At 39.5% G+C, this 24690-nt stretch overlaps 3 protein-coding genes across 5 annotated transcripts in view; all 3 read right to left on the bottom strand.

The window, feature by feature from the left end:
* clip1b (CAP-GLY domain containing linker protein 1b) overlaps positions 1-10926 on the bottom strand; it is a 35157-nt gene extending 24231 nt beyond the window's left edge. The window contains exons 1-10 of one of the 2 annotated variants that reach the window (XM_035632697.2): positions 10752-10926; positions 7965-8156; positions 6459-6836; positions 6176-6303; positions 4322-4446; positions 3970-4174; positions 2767-2964; positions 2431-2534; positions 1717-1777; positions 492-596 (exon numbers count right to left, since the gene is read on the bottom strand). In XM_035632697.2, the coding sequence (XP_035488590.1) occupies positions 492-596; positions 1717-1777; positions 2431-2534; positions 2767-2964; positions 3970-4174; positions 4322-4446; positions 6176-6303; positions 6459-6836; positions 7965-8055 (1395 nt within the window). In that variant the 5' untranslated portion in view covers positions 8056-8156; positions 10752-10926. The remainder of the gene's footprint in view (positions 1-491; positions 597-1716; positions 1778-2430; positions 2535-2766; positions 2965-3969; positions 4175-4321; positions 4447-6175; positions 6304-6458; positions 6837-7964; positions 8157-10751) is intronic. The other variant, XM_035632704.2, reaches the window with a different exon arrangement.
* Positions 10927-12323: 1397 nt separating this feature from the next.
* Positions 12324-14296, bottom strand: LOC118310737 (hydroxycarboxylic acid receptor 3-like). Its single transcript, XM_035633968.2, has one exon. The coding sequence runs from the start codon at positions 13993-13995 to the stop codon at positions 13003-13005; it is 993 nt and encodes a 330-aa protein (XP_035489861.1). The 5' UTR covers positions 13996-14296; the 3' UTR covers positions 12324-13002.
* A 149-nt stretch (positions 14297-14445) lies between these two features.
* On the bottom strand, positions 14446-24252 carry denr (density-regulated protein). 2 transcript variants are annotated; one of them, XM_035633991.2, is made up of 8 exons: positions 24085-24252; positions 22336-22448; positions 22216-22235; positions 22042-22126; positions 20723-20803; positions 19614-19730; positions 19387-19526; positions 14446-14746 (listed from the first exon to the last, which is right to left on the bottom strand). In XM_035633991.2, the coding sequence occupies exons 2-8, from the start codon at positions 22436-22438 to the stop codon at positions 14702-14704; spliced, it is 591 nt and encodes a 196-aa protein (XP_035489884.1). In that variant the 5' UTR covers positions 22439-22448; positions 24085-24252; the 3' UTR covers positions 14446-14701. The 2 variants fall into 2 exon arrangements, with proteins under 2 accessions (XP_035489884.1, XP_035489876.1); XM_035633983.2 differs by having other exon boundaries at positions 20723-20812; positions 24085-24250.
* Between the last annotated feature and the right edge of the window lie 438 nt (positions 24253-24690).

Below are 24690 nucleotides of genomic sequence, written 5' to 3' on the forward strand. Positions count from 1 at the left end.
TTTTAGGGAATTACCAAGACTTGTTCTGATTAAAACTATATATTTGTAAGGTGTTTTTACATCTTTGGTGGAACCTATGGGTTTGGTTCTGAGTAGAACAGAAGAGGCAGCAAAGTTGGAACTTAGAAAGAAAGAAGTAACCCATTGTTGGTCTTTTCATGGGATTGGCTGAAGAGGGAAAATGCAGCACAATGCTAGCCTTCTCCTTTCAGACCAACAATGTTCAAAGCACAGGCATTTGCACAATCTGTCCTGTAAAGGGACTTTCATGCACACATGCATAATGTTCAGAATTGTGGACTTGGGTTATTAGAAAAGCATGAGGCTGATGAGAGAGTGCCAGAGCTAGTCCGGACTCGGCTACATGGGAAGCAACTTGTGATAAATAGGACAATTACATAATGTTTGCAGTTTGTGGTTCCTTCAAAATATTCTGTAAATCAAAAGCACATCGCTCAGCCCTGTGGTGTGACCGGGCCTGCCAGCATTACCCTAGTGTCCTCTAAATCCCTCTGGAGTTTCTCAGCTTTGGTCTTTTCAAAGAGCAGGCTCTGCTCAAGCTCCTTTATGTGGGCATGCTCCAGCCTGGTCTGCGTCTGTTAGTCAGAGAGAGCAGGAAGAGAACAAACCAATGCAACGTTGACATGCCAGCCTTGTGCCACAAAGAGAAACAGGACACGACTGTAAAGAGAAGAGCAGTCAGTTGGTAAGAAAGCACTGATGGTTTTCCAGCTTTTCATTTTCGTCAGTTGAAAAAGTGAAGATAATTTATTTAATCTTCTCTGAGGAACATCAGGAATCAACTCTTTTGATCATCTAATTCTGATTTTTAACTTCCTGAGAAATGTTTTATTTCTCTCCCACTGGCACTCATTTGCTTGTATTTCCAGCACCTGAAGGAAACTAACTCAGGCAGTATTTCCTTCCAAGAGTGACAAAGATGCAGATGAGGGAGAGGGAAATTAAAGAATGTGACGGAAGGCGAGGCGAGGCAAAAACAGCTTTCAAGAACAGGCGTGCGGATGAAAAGTTGATGAGAGGATGGTAATGCGAGTGCTACAGATGGGTAGAAAATCTGAGAGGGAGGGTAGAAAATCTGAGAGGGAGGGTAAGTGAGTAAAGCGTGAATGAATAAATAAAAGGAGAACAAGAAAGCAAATGAATGAGTCAAAGAGTACAGGAAAAGGAAAATACTTGATTGATGATTGATTCAATCGTCAGATCTTGTTGTTTTTTTAGAGGAAACATGAGCAGTAATGTAAATCAGTGACCTCTTTTTTAGCATTTTGAATTCACTTAATGTGCTTAGCAAAATGAGAACAGAGTTATTAAAAGCAAAAGAGTTATGAAAATAGTGCAAAGGAGGGCTTGTTTTAATACTAACTAAATGGATGAGGTAATGTAAAATATGTTAATCAACTCGTCACCTTGTTTGTCAGGACGTTAATTTAAAAGCGTCAGCCTGATAATCATAACCAAAACTTTTCTGATCCCCTGAGGGAAAATGATTAACAATACATAGAAGGAAAGAGGAAGTAAATAGGTGTAAAAGTAAAAATAATTACTAGAAAATAGGACAGACAGACAGACAGGCAGTCACACATACATACATACATACATACATACATACATACAGTCAGTTAGTCAGTCAGTCAGTCAGTCAGTGAGGCAGACAGACAGACAGACAGTCAGGCAGACAGACATTCAGACAGATACCTCAAGGTCTCCTTTGGTGATGCAAACCTCTTCCACACGAAACTGCAGATCCTCCACTTTTCTGTCAATCAGGGACGATAGTCAAACTCTAAAGTAGCATCTCTATTGTACATATTACACGCTGGTGCAGATACATATAATGGTACTACTAATATAATATTTATATAATATTATATATCACTGAGGATATCAGCTGAGTCAATTGTTACAACTATTACTATTAGCGGATATATTGTTATTCAATTTTTTTTTAACCATTAATAAATATTGAGCAAGAAAGATATTCTGCTGCTGGTGTACATCAGAGAAAAAACAGAGAGATAACTTACAGTAGAACAACATTGGCAAGTGAACCCAATGAAGATGTATGTGAAGTGATTGCAAATAAAATCAACCAGCATTATTGTTGCTATGTGTAACATGATGAAAGCAAAAAGAGGAGTGGTGTTAAAAATAAATTCTGAATTGCATATTGATTCAGGTAAGGTATTATCATCACTACCTTTGTACACTCCACCTCTTACGATCAGACCTCTGGATCTTTAAGATGCACGAAAACAGATTTTTAAGTTTGTGAGAAAATTACATTTTAACATTTAAGCCTTAGTTAACTGAAAACTGTCATGACCGTCTGCTGTGTCTGCTCTCACCCCTGACATTAGTATCCATATACAGTATCATGTGCAGGCTGTAGGTTAAGTTGAACCACCTTACCTTTTCTCCTCCTCCAGCTGGTTGAGCAGCTCCACTTTGTCTCGATCTGCTGCTTCCACCAGCAAACGCAGCTGATCAAGCTTTGCCTCCATCTCCACGGCATACTAACCCAAAAACACACAACACACACATACAAGTATGTACAGTTATGGTTACGGTTATGTTTAACAACAGCTGCTTCATCACACATCCAGGAGACAAGGAGCAACATCGTCATCCCGAGTCATGTTTGCTGACTCCAAAGTCATTCAGATTTAAGAAATTCTTCTGATTGAATTGCGTGGAACAAACATAAATAAGTGTGGGTTAAAACCACAGGACACACATGAATCTTACCTGATCCCGCCCTCTCCTCAGCTGAGACAGCTCCAGCTGCACCTCCCCTGCGTGGCTGGTTGCCTTCGCGACCTCACCTCTCTCCAGGTCTCTCTCTGCCAGCAGCTGTTCAATGTGCTGCTGCTTCTCCTTCAGAGCCTCGTGCAGCGCAGTTGTGCCGGAAATCTTCCGAGCATACCGAGCAGATGTCTCCGTGAGCTGGCAAAATCACAGTATACTTAGACTTACACAACATACTGTTAAATGTGCAAATGTTTTCCAGTGAATTTTATATTGCTAGTGTATAAACTGTCTCTGAGATCCCTGCAGGTGACGAGATAGGGAATAGGACAGTGTGGTCAAGGTAACCACACACACAACAAAGTCAGATTTAACATGAGTAAAACACATATCTTTGAAATAATAAGTATTCATCAAACAATAATCATTCATTAAGAATGATCTTCATTCAAAACAGACCATTTTGCTTAGATAAACCAATGCAGAGCACCAAACACAATCAAGCCCCAAGTGAGCAGCCCTGTGTTCAACAAACTACAATAATCTACTACTTATTTGTTTTGCCTTAAACATTGTGAAGGAAATATGAATATCCATCCGTCTTTAGTTCACTGGCAACATTTAAAATATTGTCCTTTTGTATTTTAGCAGAATTCCCACCCACTTGTAGTTAAAGTTACTGAAACACAGATTTTGGTTTCAGCTGAATAAACTCTTCTCAGTCTTGTGTTTCAAGTCACTTTGTCAACATTTAACCAAGACACTATGGCCTTTCCCTCACTGTAACACTGCTGTGGGTGCATAAAAAATGTCATGCATGTTCAAATTATGCTTTCTTTTAGATGAGCAGAAATTATGAGGAAACAAATTAAATGTGTATGTTTTCAGTAAAAGGTTACCAGATATTTTTATTCATTAAATGTTTGACATAAAATATAACTCAGTTGATGATTTGGATAATTGTGGCATAATTTCAGCTATGCATGCCAATATTCCATTACATAATAGTAGTATGATTTGTGTGTGTAAAATCATTCAGCAGATGTAAACTTCTGGAAAAAAGGGAAACTCAAATTTGGTTCAAGAAATAAGCCAAACATTTTTTTAAATTTGGAGAGAAATTTTCAGCTTTGACTCAGTGAAGTTTTGGAATGAGTTGCTTCACCAGTCAGCACAAAGCCAACAACACAGAGTGTGTCTTACCAGTCCTGCTCGGCTGGGCTTGCCGCTGATGGAGGAGGTGGCGGAGCTGAGCGAGCTGATGGAGGAGGGACTGGGGCTCCTCCCGAGGAGGGTGGACCTCCTCCGCGAGCTCTTCACCTTTGAAGGTGTCGTGCAGGGGAAGCCAATGCGCGTCACCTTGTGGACCGGGGCAAACAGGCCAAACCTCGGCATGCACTGAAAATATCTGAGGACAAACAGGTTCAATGGCACAGTCAGAGGCCGAAGACAGATACAATAACAGCTGTTGATGCAGGAACATTTGCGTTACAGGTTATTGTATAATTCCGTTAAAACAGATATCATATATTTGTCCTCTGTCAATGCTCTTTACCTGGTCCCTGCTACAGCTCCATCGTTTTTGCCAAGTGGTTCGTCTAGTTCCACTCCACACCAGTCTCCCTTGGCAAAGTCTGTCTCTCCCAGAAACCGCACAACTCCTGCCTTGGTACCACCCACCTGCACATTAAAAAATAAATAAATAAATAATGTTTGGCTTAGCATAATTGTTTTTGTTCTACTTAAAACCTGTAAGACGAGCTGATTGGCTGATACGCTGGGCTATTTTCTCTTTCACATTTTCTCTATTTATTCTCTATTTTCTCTTGCACATTTTCAATTTGCGCATTCAAAAAACACGAGCGGATAACCTGAAAATTTCAATCAGGTTGAAATATCGTAAAAAAAAGTTTTTATTTTTGGGTAGTGGAAAAGTTGGTGTATCGTTAAAAGGTTACTGTAGTTAGAAACAGATTCGGTGAATAAATAATGACGTACAGAGATCCAATGGGCCTCATGAAGAACATGTTCGTATTCTAATCCTAAATTTCTCCATTTAATTTAATTTAAATATGCATAATTGCTTCAAAATTATTAAAAACAACTCATAAGTAGAAAAACGTGGTTAGATCAACAGCAGACTAAATCACATGACTCCTACGACAAGTCTTGACCACTCGTCAATTATGTGCGTATTTGAAAGAAATTATAAGATACGAAAAAAAAAGATGACTGCGGGAGTTCTCCTAAATCACTCGTACATCCAGTTTAAGAACAAATTTGTGCGTACGAACACTTCTTGCATGAGGCCCAATGACTTAAATGTCACAGCAAAGCTGAATCTTTTGTGGACCAATGAGGAGACTGAAACGCTCCTTCTGTCCGTCACTGAGCTTTCATCACGTTAATACATTCAGGGTTTTCCTGCATTTCAGCTTCCAATTCTTCTTCTTCTGTAGTGGTATAATGTCACCGGTACTCCTCATCTCAATGAACAAACTCCTTATATTTACAAAACAGAAGCGGATGAGAACCCGAGAAAAAACAAATTCAAATCCGTATTGCAAATGTGGTGGACTGTTTACATTGTTGCCATGGTGATGCCGATTCATTATTTCTTTTACATTTTCTTTACATTGTGATTTGATAAAAAGACACTGCTTCCTATTGGACATCTACATTTACCCCCAGTGCATATGTGACAACCATCCTTGCCACCTCGGGTCACCCAAGACACACCAGAACAACAGATATTCACCGGTAACTCTTTTATTACTGGAAAAACAAAACATACAACCAACTTAAACTATGTGCGACTCTGTCGGTTTCTGTCAAACATGTTCTCCTTTGTCTCTCTCCTTTGTCTCTCTCCCCCTGTGGAAGCTTCTCAAGGCGTTTTAACCAGGGGACTGATTAGACTATTGAAGTCAGGTGTGCTAATCAATACCCTGGTGCAGCTGGTATTGTAGATGTATATTTACTTTACTTCTGTCACAGTATGATCCTGCTCTGATGACTTGCCACCTTGAGCTGTAAGGACATTTTAGGTCCAGATTAGAACTATTGACATCATAAAACTTAAATCTCCTAAACACTGTGAGAGAAACTGGCCTGCAATTGGAGCAGAAATGGTTTAATAACTTGTTTTAAGTTCACATTATGCTAATGATCAAATTGCACATGCATCTCTTGTGAAAGGATCACATTCACCAAGATGAATCAAGCAATTTACAACACATTTGTGCAGTGAACAGAATTTGCTGTATCTGACATGGAGCACTCGTATGAGGAAATATTACAGAAAAAAATTGCCGTTGCAAGAAGCTAAAAGACTTTAAGACAATAGAAATATTCATTCTGAATGATTACTGACTTTTTGCTCAGAAACTAACTGTTAAGATGGGTTTACCAGCACGCGGTCTCCCAGCCTCAGCTCCCTTCTGTTCTTCTTCATGGATTCTGTGTCTGACAGGTTTGATACAGAGTCGCTGGACATTCGGTTAAGCAAACCACTCGTCTTTATGCCAGTTCCCTGAGCTGAACAAAGGAAACAGTTTTCAGTGCATTGATGTGACATAATTAATTAAGCACAAATCAAACAAGTAGAGACGTAAACTGCTTTTACTTAACTGAAGAACAACAAAAGTATCTGTGTTTTTTGTAATTTCACCAATAAATTTGCGAGATGTTACCGGTTGAGGTACAGCCAACAGGTGACTCTCTTGTTGCAGTGGCTCCTTGTGCTGGGATGGCATGGCCCCCGTTTGCCTCCTTCTCTGGCAAGTCCGTCCTGGATAGCTTAGAAGGCCGCGTGAAAATCCCTCTCCCATCCTCACACTGGAAGTACCGGACCCCTGCCACCGACCCGTCGTTCTTCCCAATCGGCTCGTCCAGCACAATACCTGCCCACTGCCCAGGTGCGAACTGTGTGCCCCCAATGAACTGCACGCAGCCGGGCTTGTTGGCATTGACCCAGACCCTCTCCCCAACCTGAAAGTCAGCACTTCCATCCGGGGTTGGGAGGGTCACACTTCCAGGGGACTTCTCAGGAGGAACTGGCATTGGAGTACCTGCAATCACAATTTTGTTTTATTCGCCTATTCTCCGCAACATTGTGAGTTTGGTAGTTTTAACCATTAGACAGTTCGTAGCATCCTCTCAAATGATAGTTTATTATTTAAGTTCAAAATGGAAGATTTTTCAAAACCAATTTAATACTAAACAAAGATGCCGAATTTCTCAAACACATTGGCATTTAAATGTGTAGTTTAATGCAAAACAGCTGGAAGAGAACAGTATCAAATTATGTCTAAAATCTGCATAATTATATTAAAAAAATGAAATCAACAAAAAGGTTGATAAGATTACAATCATGTGTGTTCAATGTCACCTCTTGATTCTTGATTTTTTCAATACTCTGCTACAGAAATACATTAAATACCATCCACTACTTAAAACAGTCTCAAACAAATACACAATTTACTTATATCAGCAATGTGTGTTTACAACTTAAATAACCTGCACAGTCATGTATATAAAAAACACGGTTTAAATTATCAAATATATAAATTATGAAAGAATTAATTTAATTTAAATTATGTGACAATACATAAGATGTAAACTTTCAGCATTTTAACAGTTTTCCATAGTTGATGCAACAGGAACTGTTTGGTTGTTATTCAAAAAGTATTGCTAATTAACCGGTTTGAGCTAAGAAATTATAATAACTAGCTTAAGAGTGATCAAGTGTGTTTGTAAAAAAAACAACCATATATTATATATATATTGTATATGTTGTGATATACGGGCTGCACGGTGGCGTAGCACTTTCGCCTCACAGCAAGAAGGTTCTGGGTTCGAATCCCGGTTTAACCAGGGCCTTTCTGTGTGGAGTTTGCATGTTGACCTCGTGTATGTGTGGGTTCTCTCCGGGTTAAATAAATTGTTTTTGCCACCACTTGATGCCCTGCTTTGGCGCAAATAGCACAACATATAACACTTATAGTCACATTAATTTAATATACACAAATATTCTCTTAAATTTTCTTTTCAGTTACCTTTCCTGTTTCAACCTGTTGCAGTATGAGTTTTATTCTTTTAGTATTGAAACAAAAATACTCACCACATCCTAAATATTGTGGCATATTGCCACCCATATATTATAACGTAAATTGTTTAAAGAACTGCTTGGTTCTTACCAGATGCTGGAGACGTCCTTGATGCCACCCCTGTTGTACGGACTATTTTACTGGGGGGTTTGAGTCCGCTGACCTTGCCTGATGTATTCATGGTGCCTTGTTTGGGGGAAGATGTGGGGTTTCTAGCCTGATCAAGGTGGAGGACTAGGCATTCCCCACCACCACACACTGTCCCAATATGATGGAAGAGCGCTGAAAGGTTAAAAGAAAGTCCACTCAGACAATCCAAATATTAAAAAAAACATCCACACAAGAGCCACTTAATTTGGTATTGTTTTAACTTTAAGTTACGTATTGCTGTCGACCACTCAAAAAACCTTTAAAATTACCTAAGTCATCACAGTCAATTTTTATCCAGCTTCATTTTTTGAGAATTTTTTTTTTCTTGGCAATGTAGTCATGAGCAGGGACTGATAAGAAACGACTAACATATACAGTATAAACCTCCTTTGGCTGAAATGTTTAGTCGTTTAATTGATCAACAAAAAAACTTTTATAATCAATTAACCATTTGAGTTATTTATCACTAGTTTCTGCCTCTCGAATATGAGGATTTTGTGATTTTCTTTTTCAGGTTTGGACTGCTGGCCAGAAAAAAAAAGAAATTTTAAGAGGTCACCTTAGTCTATTTCGATATTATAAATGTTAATGAATTATGCAACAAAAATAAAGATGTTACATTTACAACGTTAAAAAACAAAGAAGATCAGCAAATCTTTGGATTTAAGATGCTAATAAAAGTGACCAAATTTTTGTTTAAAAAAAATGACGGAAACAATTCATCAATTTAGGACAGCAATTAACTATTACATCAATAATCCATTAATCTGCAGATTATTACAAAACCCAAAGTTATTCAGTCTACTAACAGAAATGACAAAGAAGAGCATCAAATCCTTACATGGAGAAGATGAGATTCAATTTAAATTCAATGATTGCTAAAGAAAGTGACTGAAATGATGAATCAAATAATATCACAGGAGATTTATTAGTTGATGCTAAGGATGTGACTTATAAAACCAAATGGCTGCACTAGTAATGACTTAGATGAGTCATATTAAAAGGTCCTGATGCATTTTGTATTTCATATCTGTAATAAATTTGGATCATCAGATTGTTGAGATATGTTTTCACTTTGACATTAAAGGCTCATTTTATTCTACTGCTGGTCAGTATTAGTAGTAGTAGTAGTAGTTTGTGTGTCAAAAAAATTCCTCATCATCTTTGAATCAATGTTGTAAACCAATGAGACATAACGACCTCCCAGGGAGCAGACTACCTTGTCTGTCCATAAATACAACAGGATCTCAGTGGGAGCTGCTCCCCTGCTCAGCGAAGCCTCCACCCTCTGAACTCTCTGGACGGCCCCAACACCTCCCACAAGTTCCATCCCAATGTTTATTCCCAAGATATGAATTATCACCCATTCAATACACGTGACCTAGCATCACATGCACATGTTAGTTACTCTGGAAATGTCCCTGCACAAGAGCCAGGAATACACATGCATTGGCATTTACTGCACTCGTCAAATCAAGTGTGACTAATTTTTAAAGTAAAAAAATATTTTAACGACCTAGGACAGATATTTTTTTCCCCCCTGCTGGTCTGTATAGGTGGTGGACAGTGGCCTGACCAGGTTGCTATTTTTCTCATGAGGCTGGTAATTCACTCTTTCTGCAACTAGGTCAAGGCCAACTTTATGATCCATTCAGTAATATCTGCTGTGTTTTCACTATAATTGCACTCTGGTACCAGAATCTCAAATATCAGTTTTATGTGATAGTAAACTCAACATTTTGGTGTGTTTTCAGACAATGAAAGAAAGCAGAATAGCTTTACTTGGGCTTCAAGGAATAATTATGGCATTTCTCACTATCATCTAACATTTTATTGATTGAACAATCAAGTGATTACTCGAGAAAATTGTTTGATAGTAGATGCATAGATAAAGACAATAATTGTTGGTTGAAGCCTTACTGTACATCTATGATGGAATAATATGTGCTTGATGTTTTTCTGTGTTTTAATTTCTGACAGTCAAAAAAAGGAAGACGTGATGATAGACAGTTATATGACAATATTAACGAAAAAATGAACTAGATGTCGTCACTGAGCGCCCTCTACAAGACCACACCTACTATCTTGATGATGTGGAGCAGAACTGTGGCTTCTGGGTCACTTAGATAGTTGCCCGCTTTTCTCAGTTGGTTACTAATCCCAAGTAATGGATCAAGTAAAAAGAGAACCATTTTCCTCTCGCCCAACCGGTGTTGCCACACCAACACAACAAGCACACCCGGAGCTGTCAAACCTCACCCTGTGGCTTCTAAGGGATCACCCGCGCTGCCGGTGCTTTGTCTCCAGTCCTCACACAGTCAGCCACTCAACCATGAACAGAACAACCATAAACCCCTGCTGCAGCTGGCAGATAGACGATGAAACCGGGCCCGTGAGTTAGTGTCTGGGCTGGGCTCTTTCTCTTCGCACGTACACACTGCATCCCTGGAGCTGGTCTGATAACTTTCACTCAGCACCCTACGCATTTCATTTCAGTGTCAGTTAACCGCGAGCAGACCTGGTACCTGGCGGCTAACTCCCGGAGCTTTGTGGATGCTTTAACTTTGTACCCCTCGTCACATTTAGTGTCCCTGCTGGAATACCAAAGCTAGCTAGCTCCAGATTAGCGAAGTGGCATTAAACTGAGGTTAACGCTGTGGAGGCTGACGACATGTTGAGACAACATTTATGCAGAATAAACACACACAAGTTTCCGTGCAGGCTTACTTGGTCTTTTTTCTGCGAGCTGGTTTTCAGTGCGGGATGTCGTGGGTGGGTGCACCGAATCGCTCTACCAGTTCCCGATCCATGTTTTCCCAGCCCCAACCCAACTGCATGACGTCATCCTGGGAACTAGTGCTGCCTTCATGGACCAAAACATGAGCACGTACATCGTCACCATCAGCTGAGATTTCTTCTTCTTGTGTCACTGGCGAGTCGCAACCACGTGAATCATTATCGCCATCCAGTGAATTATTTAGGTATTACTTATATCCTTGGGATTTGCATCTGAGATTTGGTTCGTCAAATCTGTCTTAAATTTTTTTTTTTCTAGTCTGAGATTTTCTTTGCTGTAATTATTCCTCCTGTTCATCGTAGCCACCATGGACGACCACTGGGAACAGACTTGTAAATGGCCCCTCACCCATTCCCAGGACACAAATTCATTAAACAGTTGATCCTCGCAAACAATGACAGGAAGACTTGGGAGTGGATATCACAGAACGGTAACTGCATGGCAACCGATTACACATAAGATCCTCAGGTTTGTCAATAAAACAACTAACAGCAACTGATGTGGACTGACACCAGCCTCATTAGCATATTCGTTTGTGTTTTGGAAAAGCCCAGATATTGTTATTATGAACCATGAGACAAAAACCATCTGATCTCAGTCTGAAACTGTTCAAACCAGAGTTGTCAAATCACCAGTAGAATTTGATCTCTGTTGTAACACTTTTTTGACACACAAACTCATTTATGTAACTGCATTTGTGAATTTTGTACAAAATAAAAAACCTTGATCCAAAGCTTATACAGTGTGATGTATCAGCAGTCCGAGTCGGGTCAAATAAAGTGAGTATTTTCCTAAGTTAGAACCTTTTATGATATACAAATCTCTTTGCGTTCATTTCCCTGTTGAGCCACAGAGGAAGAATAGTGACCGAAGGAGGACATTTTGAAATAGCAGGGCTGTAACGTTCAATGATATTCACTTCATTTGACTAATTTAGTTATGGGAGTCGTTATTGGTTTCTTTAGCTCTCCCTCTTGTTTAATATTTATTAGAGGACAGATCTCAAATACCAAATTTGTCAAAAAGTGCCTTTTCTGTTTCATTAATACAATGGGTTTGACAGAGGCTTTACATCCAGAATTGCTTTGAGGCATTGGAAAGACCGGGCAGATAGATAGACAGATAGAATGTAGTAACAGCATCCTGTGTGAGCGTAGGCTTAATGTACTACATGGTATGTTTGGAAGATGGGACCTCCTTCTTTTTTGGTTTACAATTCAAGCAGTCCAAAAAGCTCCTTTATATATTTTCTTTTCATTTTATTGATGACGCACCACTGTGTGCTTTAGTTGTTTTTTTCTAGTATTATGTATTGTGTGTGTGACCCTGAAGCGAGGTGGAGATGTTTCTGTCGTCGTGTCAGACCTTTCATTGGAAAATCAATAAAAATATTAATATGCAAAATGATACACGTCTTATCTGGTTGGAAAAGAGAGTGCCAGAGAGCCAATGGGAAAATAGCACTGAATTACTAGGAAATTTTAGTTGTCCTAATTTTCTTATTTATTGAAAATAAAGCAGAATGTGTCAGGATACAAAAAAGGTAGTTGAAATGTGTTCACAAAAGGACAAATGGAAATTATAAGGTATTACAAAATATTCTCTCTGCCATCCTAAATCCACAAACCGATCCATGGGTTGTATGTTTTTTGACAGTTTACTGATTATCACTGAAGTAATCTAAACATCCCTCCGGCTCTTCAACTGATTCATACTGTAAATATTTTTTTCTTCTTCTGGCAAATCAGTGTTTGCTGTTTAAAATGAAAGTGATTGACAAAGGAAAGTTTTATACTTAACTGAGGAAAATGCATATATATAGCTCTTAACAGATTTATCAATTACAAGCTTTTCCAGTAAATATCTAAAAAAAATAAGTCACTTAAAATTCACTGTTAATAATGATCTATTATAATCAGCTTTATTACACACTGCAACCACACTCACAAGGGTTTATATTATACAGATTAAGGTATACAGCACTAAGTTGCAATTAATATGGGGAGGGTCATTTTTATTGTTCACAACAACAGCAAAACCACTTTCCAACATTTAAATAACATAATAACCTGGTTTAACAGAAATCGTATTAATAGCCAGGCCTTTAATGTGCATTATCATTTTACTTAACCAGGTAAAATTCTGTGCGATATAAGAAGGGAACAAAAAAGCCCCAGGTTTTCACATCCTTCTACCATCAACAGTGGAAATGTCATTGTCGGTAGACTCTGTCTGATCTTTGTCGTCACTCCGTCTTAGCAGTTTATTCAGTACCTTATCAAAAGCGCCACTGAAGGCAGGGCTCGAGAAATAATACACCACAGGATTAAGGACACTGTTGAAGTAAGTGAAACACACGGACGTATAGAATGCCAGGTTGGCCTCCTCAAAGTATCTGCACTCATTATACCATACCTTGAGGATCCAGACCGCGATTCGCGATATAGTGCTGGGAAAGAAACACGTAATAAAGATCAAAGCCACAGCCAACACGAACTGAACGGCCCGTTTGATTTTCCCCTTTCTGTCCACAGTCCTGCTTTTCAGCTGCCAAGTGATTCTGATTGTGCAGAAGGCGACGATCACAGTGGGCAGGAAGAACTGGATGATATAGAAGGCATTGTGCCAGGTAGATAGGGGTCCGAACCCCATGCAGATGTTGAAACTCTCACATTGTGTGCGGTTGTTACTGGGGAATAAGTGCTTATTGGCTAGAAGGTATCCGGTCGCAAGAAAAATCAGAGCCCAGAGGGCAAGAGAGACCCAGAGAGCATAGCCCAGGCCCATTTGATTGATCCAGTTCATTGGGTGTACGATCTTGAAGTATCTATCAACAGCCACGGCAGTGAGAAAGAAGATCCCCGCTGCACGGTTGGCTGCCAGCAGAAAGAGCAGGATACGACACAGCACATCACCATACAGCCAGTTTTTTCCACGTCTGTAGTAGTCTGCTCGGAAAGGTAGGCAGAACAGCACAATGGAGTCGGCGACAGCCAGGTGGGTCAGGTACACCGAGTTGGGCTTCCATGTGTCCATGTGAAAGATGAACATCCACAGGGCAATTAAGTTCCCCATCAGTCCAAACATGAACTCCAGGATCAGTATTGGAGGCAAGACCTGGTCCAGGATGGGAGACTCGAAGGCGCAGCAGTTTACAGAGTGTGTAAGATTCATGGCTTTAACCACCAGTGAGGCACAACGCCAACCTGCTGCTCTTTATAGCGTCAACGTAGATGTGCTTTACCAGGTGACAATTTTGGAAGGGAATGATGTCTGAGAATCATTTGCATAAGCAAAAACATCTTCATTCTCGAGTATAGTGACCCTCTGTGCACTGTGTTATCTATGGGGAAGTGGTGACGACCCAGAGGAGCACAGCGGCAACTGTAAATGTTATCTCTCTGGGGAGTCGGCCTTCATTATAAAACTATTATGCTGTGGAATAGGTGCACCCATGGGTATCGATGAATGATGTATGAAAAACAAGTAACCTACAAACCAGAAAATAAGGTGACTATAGGTGAACTACTGGTTACTGACCCTGAAAAACAAATCCCTTTAAAAGTTTTGAAAGTCAGACACAGACGCACTGAAGATAGAGTAAATATGGAAAGAAGACTTGAGTACAGGCGATGGAGACTGAAATTTATTAGCCTACAGTTGCTTGAGTGAAGAACATTTGGGGAGGAAATCTGGCCATACAACACCTTTGGCAAACGAGTGAAAGTGGCTATCAACTGAAAAAAATGCCAAGTTAGTGGCCAAGTCCACAGCTTTTTATGTACAGTAAATAAAATAGGTATAAAATGACTTAATGTGTACATTTGGCCAGGTTGTAGCTGTTACAGGTCACATCAGTTTCAAAGTGCATATTTGGTCTTCACTTTTTGACTTCACCCAGATCATCAATGCTGTCATCGTCCACCTGAAACAGAAAGGTTGCATTTAAGGATTTGTGTTTGTGATTTGAAGAAACATTTTTTATATGCTAAGGGAAAAAAAGTTGCAGATTAAACGGAATACCCTCCAGTTCCATGCATTTAGGAAGACCTACAGTGGCTTAAAGAAAAGGTGAAAGGCCATCTCTAGAGTCAGGGTTTGGTTTTTCTGTTCAGGGTTACTGTAAATGGTGGGACAACATGTAAGAGGACCAGCTCTTCATCTAGATATAAAGGGCTCATTGTAATGTAATAAAAATACAACGATTCTTAGTATCAGGCAATTATACGCTGATAAAAACATCATTATGAATATTGTATAACATTTCTTCTGATTAGATCCTCCCAAATTCTACAGCACCACCATCAGGTTCAGTATTTTTAATTTGTCCAATAAATCATCACCGATTTATTTATGAAATGTCATTTTGCAGCCACAAGTTTTGCATTTGGTCAGCGCTATTCTTTTTTTGGCACCAGAAGTGACCATATTTGGAGGAGTGGGGCTGTGGCCTGACAGAGGACACTGCACCTCCACCTACACCTAAATCGATTGGACGGTGCTAGCTGTCAATCACACGGTATCTACGCCCCATTACATACAATTTTTTTTATCGTCTATAATTCTCTAAATGGCACCATAATTTAAAAAAAATCAACATCATGCTGTATTGATGAATATACTCCTCAGGAAAGAAGTTTAGTAAGTGAGAAGTCGGTCCTTTTCTTATGGATTTCTATAAACGTACTTCTTTTGCAACAAGTAGAGTTGCTCTCTGGTGGTCATGCGAAAGAATACAACTTTCAGGCACTTACGCATTGGCTTCACTTTCTGGATCCAAAGTCTACGTCGATTTTTTTTAAAATAGTCGATGGTCCAATATTTGGGTTTATGTTTAAATGTCTTCATACATATCTTAAAATAAATTTCTGAACCTAAAACATGTGATTTGAAAACAGTTTTCTATTGTATTAGTATTTAGTAATGGCACATTACTCCCATTCACACATCAATGTTTGAGCAAGAAAAATATGTTGCTATAGTGACAATAAGCTCATTGAATTTGTTTGAGTGGACAGCCATTGTTTGGTTGGACCTTACCACAACTACTCATAATAAGGGATGCACCGATATATCGGCTGTACATCGGTTTCGGCCGGTTTATCGGCAAACAAGATAACATTCACCGATATCAGTGGCCGATGTTTATCTGTTGCGTCGCATTCAAGTTGGCTGTAATTCACCAAAATCATTGGAGACAACGCTCGTTGCCACAAGTGTAACAAATATTTTGCAAGTAAAGGCGGAACACGAGCGATCTGTCAAAACATTTGGTGAAAGTGAAAGTAAATTTAAACCCAAAAGTCTTTCACAGGTGCAGGTAGTGGGAGGATGAGTGAGGAGAGGGTGAATGAGTTCCACCTCACTGTGACCAAGTTCATAGTGAATGACCTACAACCCTTTACAACAGAAGAGTCCAAGAGCTTTAGGTAACAGTCTGTCTGTACATAATAAGTTGTTATTTTATCTATTTGACAGGCTTTATGTTAGTCCCGTCACTCAAGTAAATTTTCACACATAAATGTGAACGTTTCATAAATTTGTATGATTGAATTTGTGCTCATTTAAAGATAGTGTGATGAAGGGCTGATAGACTTTAAACCAGTTCAGTTATTTTTCATATCGGTATCGGCCAAATTATTATTGTAAACATTGTTATCGTATTGGCCCAGAATTTCACAATCGATGCATACCTACTCATAATATTCATTATTCCCTTTAAAAATAATTAACTATTTTGATAATTGATTAATCGGTTCACGTACATTTTTATCAAAAAGTAGAGGTAAAATTTCAGCTTCTTAAATGTGGATATTTTCAGATTTCTTTGCTCCTCTATGATAATGAAAATAATCGTTAGTTGGAGCTCTAAAAATAATGCAATTTTCACTACAGAAAGAAAGTTGAGGATAGATTTAAGATTAGTCTCAGCAATCCAGCTAAGCCCCTGCTATCCTCATGCAGACATCTTACAACATCACAGTAGACGTACAGAGAGGCTCAAACTCAGAGCCAAATTACTAAAGCTGTTTTTAGACATGAACTACGAACAACGTAGAATTGCGTTCACACATTCTCCTGAGTTTGCCGTTCACATTTTTTTGTTACAGCCTTATTCCAGAATGGATTATATTCAGTATTTTCCTCAAAATTCTACACACAATAAACCATAATGACAAAGTGAAAAAGTTAGTTGGAAATTTTAGCAAAATTATTAAAAATAAAACATGTACGTAAGTATTCACAGCCTTTGCTCAATACTTTGTTGAAGCACCTTTGGCACCAATTACAGCCTCAAGTCTTTTTGAGTATGATGCTAAAGCGTGGCCCACCTATTTTTGGGCAGTTTCTCCCAATTCTTCTTTGCAGGACCTATCAGGCTCTATCGGTTGGATGGAGAGCGTCGGTGCACAGCCATTTTCAGAAATCTCCAGAGATGTTCAAACTGGTTCCATTCTGGGCTCTGGCTGGGTCACTCAAGGACATTCACAAAGTAGTCCCGTAGCCACTCCTTTGTTATCTTGGCTGTGTGCTTAGGGTCGTTGTCCAGTTGGAAGATGAACCTTCGCCCCAGTCTGAGGTCCAGAGCGCTATGGAGTAGGTTTTCATCAAGGATGTCTCTGTACATTGCTGCAGTCATCTGTCCCTCGATCCTGACTAGTCTCCCATTTCCTGCCGCTGAAAAACATTCCCACAGCATGATGTTGCCACCAAAATGCTTCACTGTAGCGATGGTATTGGCCAGGTGATGACCGGTGCCTGGTTTTCTCCAGACATGACACTTGGCATTCAGGCCAAAGAGTTGAATCTTTGTTTCATCAGACCAGAGAATTTAGTTTCTCATGGACTTGAGAGTCCTTCAGGTGCCTTTTCGCAAACTCCAGACGGGCTGTCATGGGCCTTTTACTGAGGAGTGGCTTCCGTCTGGCCACTCTACCACACAGGCCTGATTGGTGGAGTGTTGCATAGATTGTTGTCCTTCTGGAAGGTTCTCCTCTCTCCACAGAGAAACGCTGGAGCTCTGTCAGAATGACCATCGGGTTCTTGGTCACCTCCCTGACTAAGGCCCTTCTCCCCCGATCGCTCAGTTTGACCGGACGGCCAGCTCTAGGAAGAGTCCTCGTGGTTCCAAACTTCTTCCATTTACGGATGATGGAGGAATGCTCATTGGGACCTTCAATGCTGCAGAAATTTTTCCCCAGATCTGTGCCACGATACAATGCTGTCTCGGAGGTCTACAGACAATTCCTTGGACTTCATGGTTTGGTTTGTGCTCTAAAATACAGTGTCAACTGTGGGACCTTATATAGACATCGGTATCGGCCGATGCCGATACCGATTTTTCAGCCTTAGCCGATGACTGATAAGGACTGCCGATTTCTTGAGCCGATATTTGGATCCGATACTACTTTTGCTCCCTCAATTTAATAGTTAAATAGGTAGAGGGAGACAAGGCTCACGTCGCTCTGGAGCATCTTGGGAGTTCCCACCACACCGGGACTCGTCCGCCAGCGAACGGGATCCCCTGCGCAAAGCCTGCGGCGCGGTCAGAGGATCCCGTTCGAGGGCGGACGGACGGACATTGAATCCCCCTCCCGCTCTCCGGAGGAGAAGGAGAGTTGGTACCCGGCGGGCGTGCAGCGTGGCAGCCTAGGGCAGAGGCACCGCGACGGCGCTGGGTAAATGGTTCCGGAGGGAGTGGGGGTGGGCCCGATAGGAGACTGGATCTATCCTCCCAAAAAAAAAACTATCGGCGAACATAGCAGCCGCGCATTGGCCGATGCCGATACACGTAAAAAACGCAAACATCGGCCAATATTATCGGCCGGCCGATAAATCGGTCAAACACTAATAGACACAGGTGTGTGCCTTTCCAAATCATGTCCAATCAACTGAATTTACCACAGGTGGACTCCAATCAAGTTGTAGAAACATCTCGAGGATGATCAGTGGAAACAGGATGCACCTGAGCTCAATATTGAGTATCATGGCTAAGGATGTGAATACTTATGTACATGTTATATTTTCGTTCTTTATTTTTAACAAATTTGCAAAACTTTCAAACAAACTTTTTTCACTGTCATGGGGTATTGTGTGTAGAATTTTGAGGGAAAAAATTAATTTAATCCATTTTGGAATAAGGCTGTAACATAAAAAAATGTGAAAAAAGTGAAGCACTGTGAATACTTTGCAGATGCACTGTATGACAAAACAGCAGGACAATCCCTGGAACATTCTGTGGTGTCTGGGTAGAGCAGCAGGAGGCGCTGATAACTCTGCTGTGAAAGCAGTGTTTTTGTTCACAGTCACGCTCACTGTGAATTCTCTGGAGATTCTCCTGCTGTTTTCTCACATGGGCTGGCTCTGACATTCTCAGACAGATAATACTAGGCATAAATCCAGAGAATGTCCAGAGCTACATCTGCAGACTATTCCGTTCTCACATACAGTTCCTTCGGAGAAGTTCAGGACAATGTCCGGACTTCAGTTCATGTCTGAAAGCAGCTTAATTCAAACTTGTACTACATGCTTTACTAAAGTTTTCTACAAGTTAAGACAGCTCACCTCAGGCCACTTCTCTTGAATGACGTCGATTATGTCATCTGTAAAATCTCCCTGAATGATTATTTCATCCTCGGCTGTAACTGAGGCACCACAAGAGAATTTCTGGGCAAAGAAACGCTGAGCCTCTTTAAGGTCAATGTCTGCAAGAGTCAACACAGGATTCCCATTAATAATAAAAACAGAACAGAATAAAACAATATTCGAGAGCAATAAAACAAGACTCTCACCAAATGTTGCCAGGCCACACACCCGTGTGACATATTTCTTCTTGGCTCTTGGGATTTTTGCTATCGAAACTTTCTGAGGCACAGTCTTCTTTTTCTGTTTGATCTGGCCTCTTCCACCTTAAAAACAGCATTAAACCAGATTAAAGACTCACAATGTTACTGTAATCGTTCAACAAGACAGACTTTAAAGGTGACATATTATGCAAAAATCAACTTTTCAGTGTTTGTGCAGATATATGTGGGTATCTGTGGAGACTGCCGGCCCACAAACTGAGAAAAAGACAACCCTATCCTTTCTTGTAAGCTGCCTAAACCCTACAGCCTGGCTCTGAACAACTAGTTCAGATTTCTCGCCCCCTTTGATGTCACAGTAAAACTCTTTTGGGTTAACCCTGCCTGCAAGCTGAGAATCTCCATTTTTCTGGGGAAGGGGCGTGACATTTCCTACACGTCTTGAAATTGGTTGATCAATCACAACCGACTGGGCAAGCTGGCCAATCAGAGCAGACAGAGCTGCAGGAATGGGCAGTATGAGAACACCGATGCCTTTCCTGAACATTAGAGCATGTAAACCTTTTCAAGTGGTAACATAGATTAAAAGTATGAACCCTGAATATGAGCATTATATGTCACCTTTAAATACAGACGGCAGGAAAATGTAATTTGTCAGTTATAATCCTTTGATAGTTCCATGAAAACAAATCCCATGTCTGATATAACATTCCTGCATTATTCATCTGTTTAATTTACATTATCTTTCTGTGTCCACCATTTCCATGCTGGATTCAAATGGCCTACTTATGATGCATCATGTAATCCACAAGAGATGGCCATGTTTGTGCAAGTCTTGAGGCGACAGGTTACAAACCTCACTAGCCTAGTAATCAACTTAACAGTGTCCAGTGGCTGTGTGGAAAACTACTCGCACTGTGTCAAGTGGCTGCTTAGAATGAGATTGCTGCAGTGCTGAACCACACGTGCCGTTTGATACAGTAATAAGAGATGTAAGCTGAAATTTCAATGTATATTTAATCATCATAATACACTACAATAAGCTTCATACACTTAATCCTGAGTTTTTTGACTGCTAATATTTGATTTTGAGATACCTCTCTTCTGTTTCTTCTTCTCCTCCTCCTCGCCTGCAGGGGCAGCATCTCCAGGGCCAGTTTCCTGCTTGGGTGCATTTGCTGCAGGGCCAGTAGGACAGAAGTACAATGGAGATATTAAAACCAATCCAGCAAAAATACTACTTACATTTTCAATTATTTATACAATGTATTTACACACCAAAATCCTTTGAGAATCCAGTTGACATCATTAAAGACCTTCAGAGATAAATCTATTACTTAAATGGTTTTAGCCTTATTTTGACGCAATTTCTGAATCTTGTTTACAATTTTTTGAACCTTGTCAGAGGCATTATGATTCCAGGACCTAGCTCTCAAAGGTGTACACTCACAAATGTGTGTTTAGATTTTTAATCAGAAACATTTCTGATATACGTCTCCCCTCATCTTCAAGTAAAATCTAATTTTACCTTCAGGACTCTCCAGTGAGACGTGGGGACCTGTAATTTGTGCTGAACATGAACGTCTTTACTCTTTGAGGCTGTTACAGTACAACTAAAACCACTGTAGGCAAGTCAATAGTACAACTTGCAACTAATTGAAAGCTCATGCAAACAAAGTCACCTAACTGCAGGTGATCATTACAAACTGCTGTGTGCAGCCAAACACTGATCAATCTACAACCGGGTGCGCAAATCTCAAAAGTTTCCAAAGACACCAATGTGCCAGGTTGAATTCTTCAAATATTTAAGGAGGTTTTTATTTATTTAACAGAATTAAGGTACAAATAAATAAATGGTGGGATGAATATTTCACTCAGTGGTTACATCATGTATTGTTTCAATGACCAGCAGGAAAATATGGCAGAATAAACAGGATATGATAGTCAGAAAGTGTAGGATGAGGAGAAATGCTGCATGTTACCACATTGGAGTATATCAATAAAAAGTTGCTGTCAGCACTAAAAATTATTCCAAAACAGGAAAACATTAGCTGATATGACTTAACAAGCTCAGGCATTTCCATTACATTTTACTTCCACCAGGAATTTTTCAATTAAATAAGCTATGTCATTGTGTGTATAGGGATATGGTGAATATCCCTATACACCCAAACTCACAATACACTTGTGTATTGTGAGTTTGATTTTGCATGAACAGTGTATTGTAAATAATATGTACCATTAAATATACTTTTAAGTTTTTAAAGCCATGTCATTGTGGTGAAACATGATTATAAATTTAAGAATAAATAATCATAAATCTACACTGCCCAGCTCTATCCTTAGGTCCCAGATGTTTAAAGTAAACGATGTGAACATTGTGGAAATTGAAGAAATAATCATAAGTGGCACTCACCTACAGTCATCCTGGCAAATATATCAGGAAAGTTCTTCTCGAGCCACTGTCTACATTTGGCTGGCTCAGGCATGTACTCACAGTACTGCAGATACGACAGAGTACATTCAGCAGCATATATGTGAGCTTTTTAACAGAAGCATGATATCCAAACTGTATGATAGTTATACTCACCTCAGTAGGCAGAGAGCACACTGCAGAGAGAGGGAGAGAGAGTTGTGTCACATTTTAAAAAGGTGCCACACCTAGAATTTTGCTAAGATGCCAAAATTAGTAAAAGGCAATACACTGTACCTCCACAATAAAGAACTTTGAGTGGGTACTTTGAATCAGGGTCTCCAGTCCCGTGCTCTGATCTGCTTTCTGAAGAACTCGATACCATCTCAATAGCAGCCATCACAAATTAACTGAATACAAGCCAGAGAAATGGACAGAACTATTTAAGGCACAGGGCACACACATTTTATAAAAAGTGGTTTAAATCACAAAAAGTTTTTTTGCAGCTTCAAATCAAACATAGAAACAAATAATTAAAATCCTACATGGTAACAAATAATTCAATCATATATACATATTTATTAATTTATAGGTACTTCAGGTACTATAGGTTTTCTACAAATAATTATTTTCATTATCTATTAATTTGCTGGTTCCATTTGTCCTACATTCAACTAAATAACTCAACCACACAAGACTTATCACTGATAAATTGAAAACATTAGATACAAGTAGAATGTATTAATATTAAGGTAACTAGTATTTTGTCCACTAACTAATTTATTGATTCAACAAGGGACCAACTGTTTTGATAATAAAGTCATCAATTAAGTCATTATATAAATGATTCCCTTTCCACACGAAAACACTGCTTTAATTTGTTAATGCATCGCTTATCATTTGTAAAGGTCCACCCCTGAAAAAAGGAGTTTCAAGTTTAAATTGGATATATTTAAGTGCCTGTCTACAGATTTTTTGCATATATATATATATATATATATATATATATATATATATATATATACTAGCCACAACCAACAACTTTGGCTATCAGGTAATATTCCAATTGGCTCCTACAGTAAAAATTCAAATATTTGTCTTTAAATATGTTTAGAAATAGTGGAAAATTCACAATTTCCTAAAGCCCAAATAAGCATTTTCGCATTGCTTGTTAGGCCCAACTGACAGTCCAAGACTCATAAACCGTATAAAATAAAATGCCGGTCAGTTTATCATGAATATGACAAAGAAAAACTTATATAAGAATAAGCACATTTTAGATGCTGAAGCCAGTGAATAATTTGCATCCTTGCTTGCTAATTGGCTGAAATAATGAACGGATCATCAAAATAGCTGCTAATTAATTTTCTGTCGACTGACTTCTCGATTCATTGAATAATCGTTGAATTTTGAAGTGGAAAAGAGTTTGTGGAAAATGTACTTGTCGAGACTACACGAGTGGGATTATATAAAAAAATAGCCTCCATTTCACATCAAAGTGATAAAGTATCTTCTGATGTTATTATCAGATGTGTGCACGAGACTCCAGCATTATTTCATCATGCTAGCACGCACGCTGCCCGTGTCTTTTACTGACAGATACATGAACACCGTCGACATATCACCATCAAACAGAACTGAAATACTCCTCAAGTCGGTTTCGTGGGCTTTAATTAAAGTCAAAGCGGCAGTTAACCGTTAATAGCTGGTGTGACAACATCAAGTCACAACGAGCTTCAGTGTGGCTAACACACGCGCCTGTTTAAAACAGATCGTTTCGCCTCAAATGTTAAATCTACATTATTCTAAATGTTTCCGTTATAACAGGCTTTGCTGTCGTCTATAAAAACTAAACTACACCTTGCAGAAAAACATTAAATCACCAAATTTCAGGGTGTTTCATTCATCAAGTAACACTGAGTCACCCAGCTGTCACCGTTGGTGGGCATTAGCTTAGCATGCTAGCTGAGCTAACGCACCGCTAACCGGGGAGGCTCTGCTGCCCACCACGCAGGATAAAGACACAACAAACGTCGAGTTACATACCCCGCAAAATATACTCTAAAACTGCTGTCTGTTCAGTGAGTTCGTTCGCATCGTTAGCCTTAGAGTGACTATTAGAAAACCATTGTCATTGATTAAGGTTTAGTTGGCGTACTTTGAGCACGCCTAGTCAAGAGTCTTTCTTTAGTTTAGGAAGCGGTCGACCAGTTGCGCTGATGTGCGACAGCGCCCCTGGTGATCCCGGAGAGTAACCACACTCACATGAGTGAAGGTAAAAACGTGAGATCACAGGAAGGAAAAAATAATAAGGAACAGAAAAAAGAAAAACCATAACATTAAATTATGGAGTTAGTAGTCACTTCGTTGGATTTATTACTACGGAAATAAATAGCCACACAATATGAATTGAAATTACCAGTGATGAAAAGCATCCCCAACCCCATCAGTCAATTTCAAGTTTTTTATATTGTAATTATGGCATTTCATAATGATGGGCAATTAAGTTTCCTGACCAGATTTTTGTAAACTTTGACCTTTGACAAATCATTTCTGTACAAAAGAGTTTCCAATAGCAAAGCATTTCAAAATAGAACTCATTGGGGCCATACATATGTTTAGTGCCAAATTCTACATATGAAAACAAAAATG

The sequence above is a fragment of the Scophthalmus maximus genome, chromosome 1, assembly GCF_022379125.1.
Source record: "Scophthalmus maximus strain ysfricsl-2021 chromosome 1, ASM2237912v1, whole genome shotgun sequence".
Classification (NCBI taxonomy): Eukaryota; Metazoa; Chordata; class Actinopteri; order Pleuronectiformes; family Scophthalmidae; genus Scophthalmus; species Scophthalmus maximus.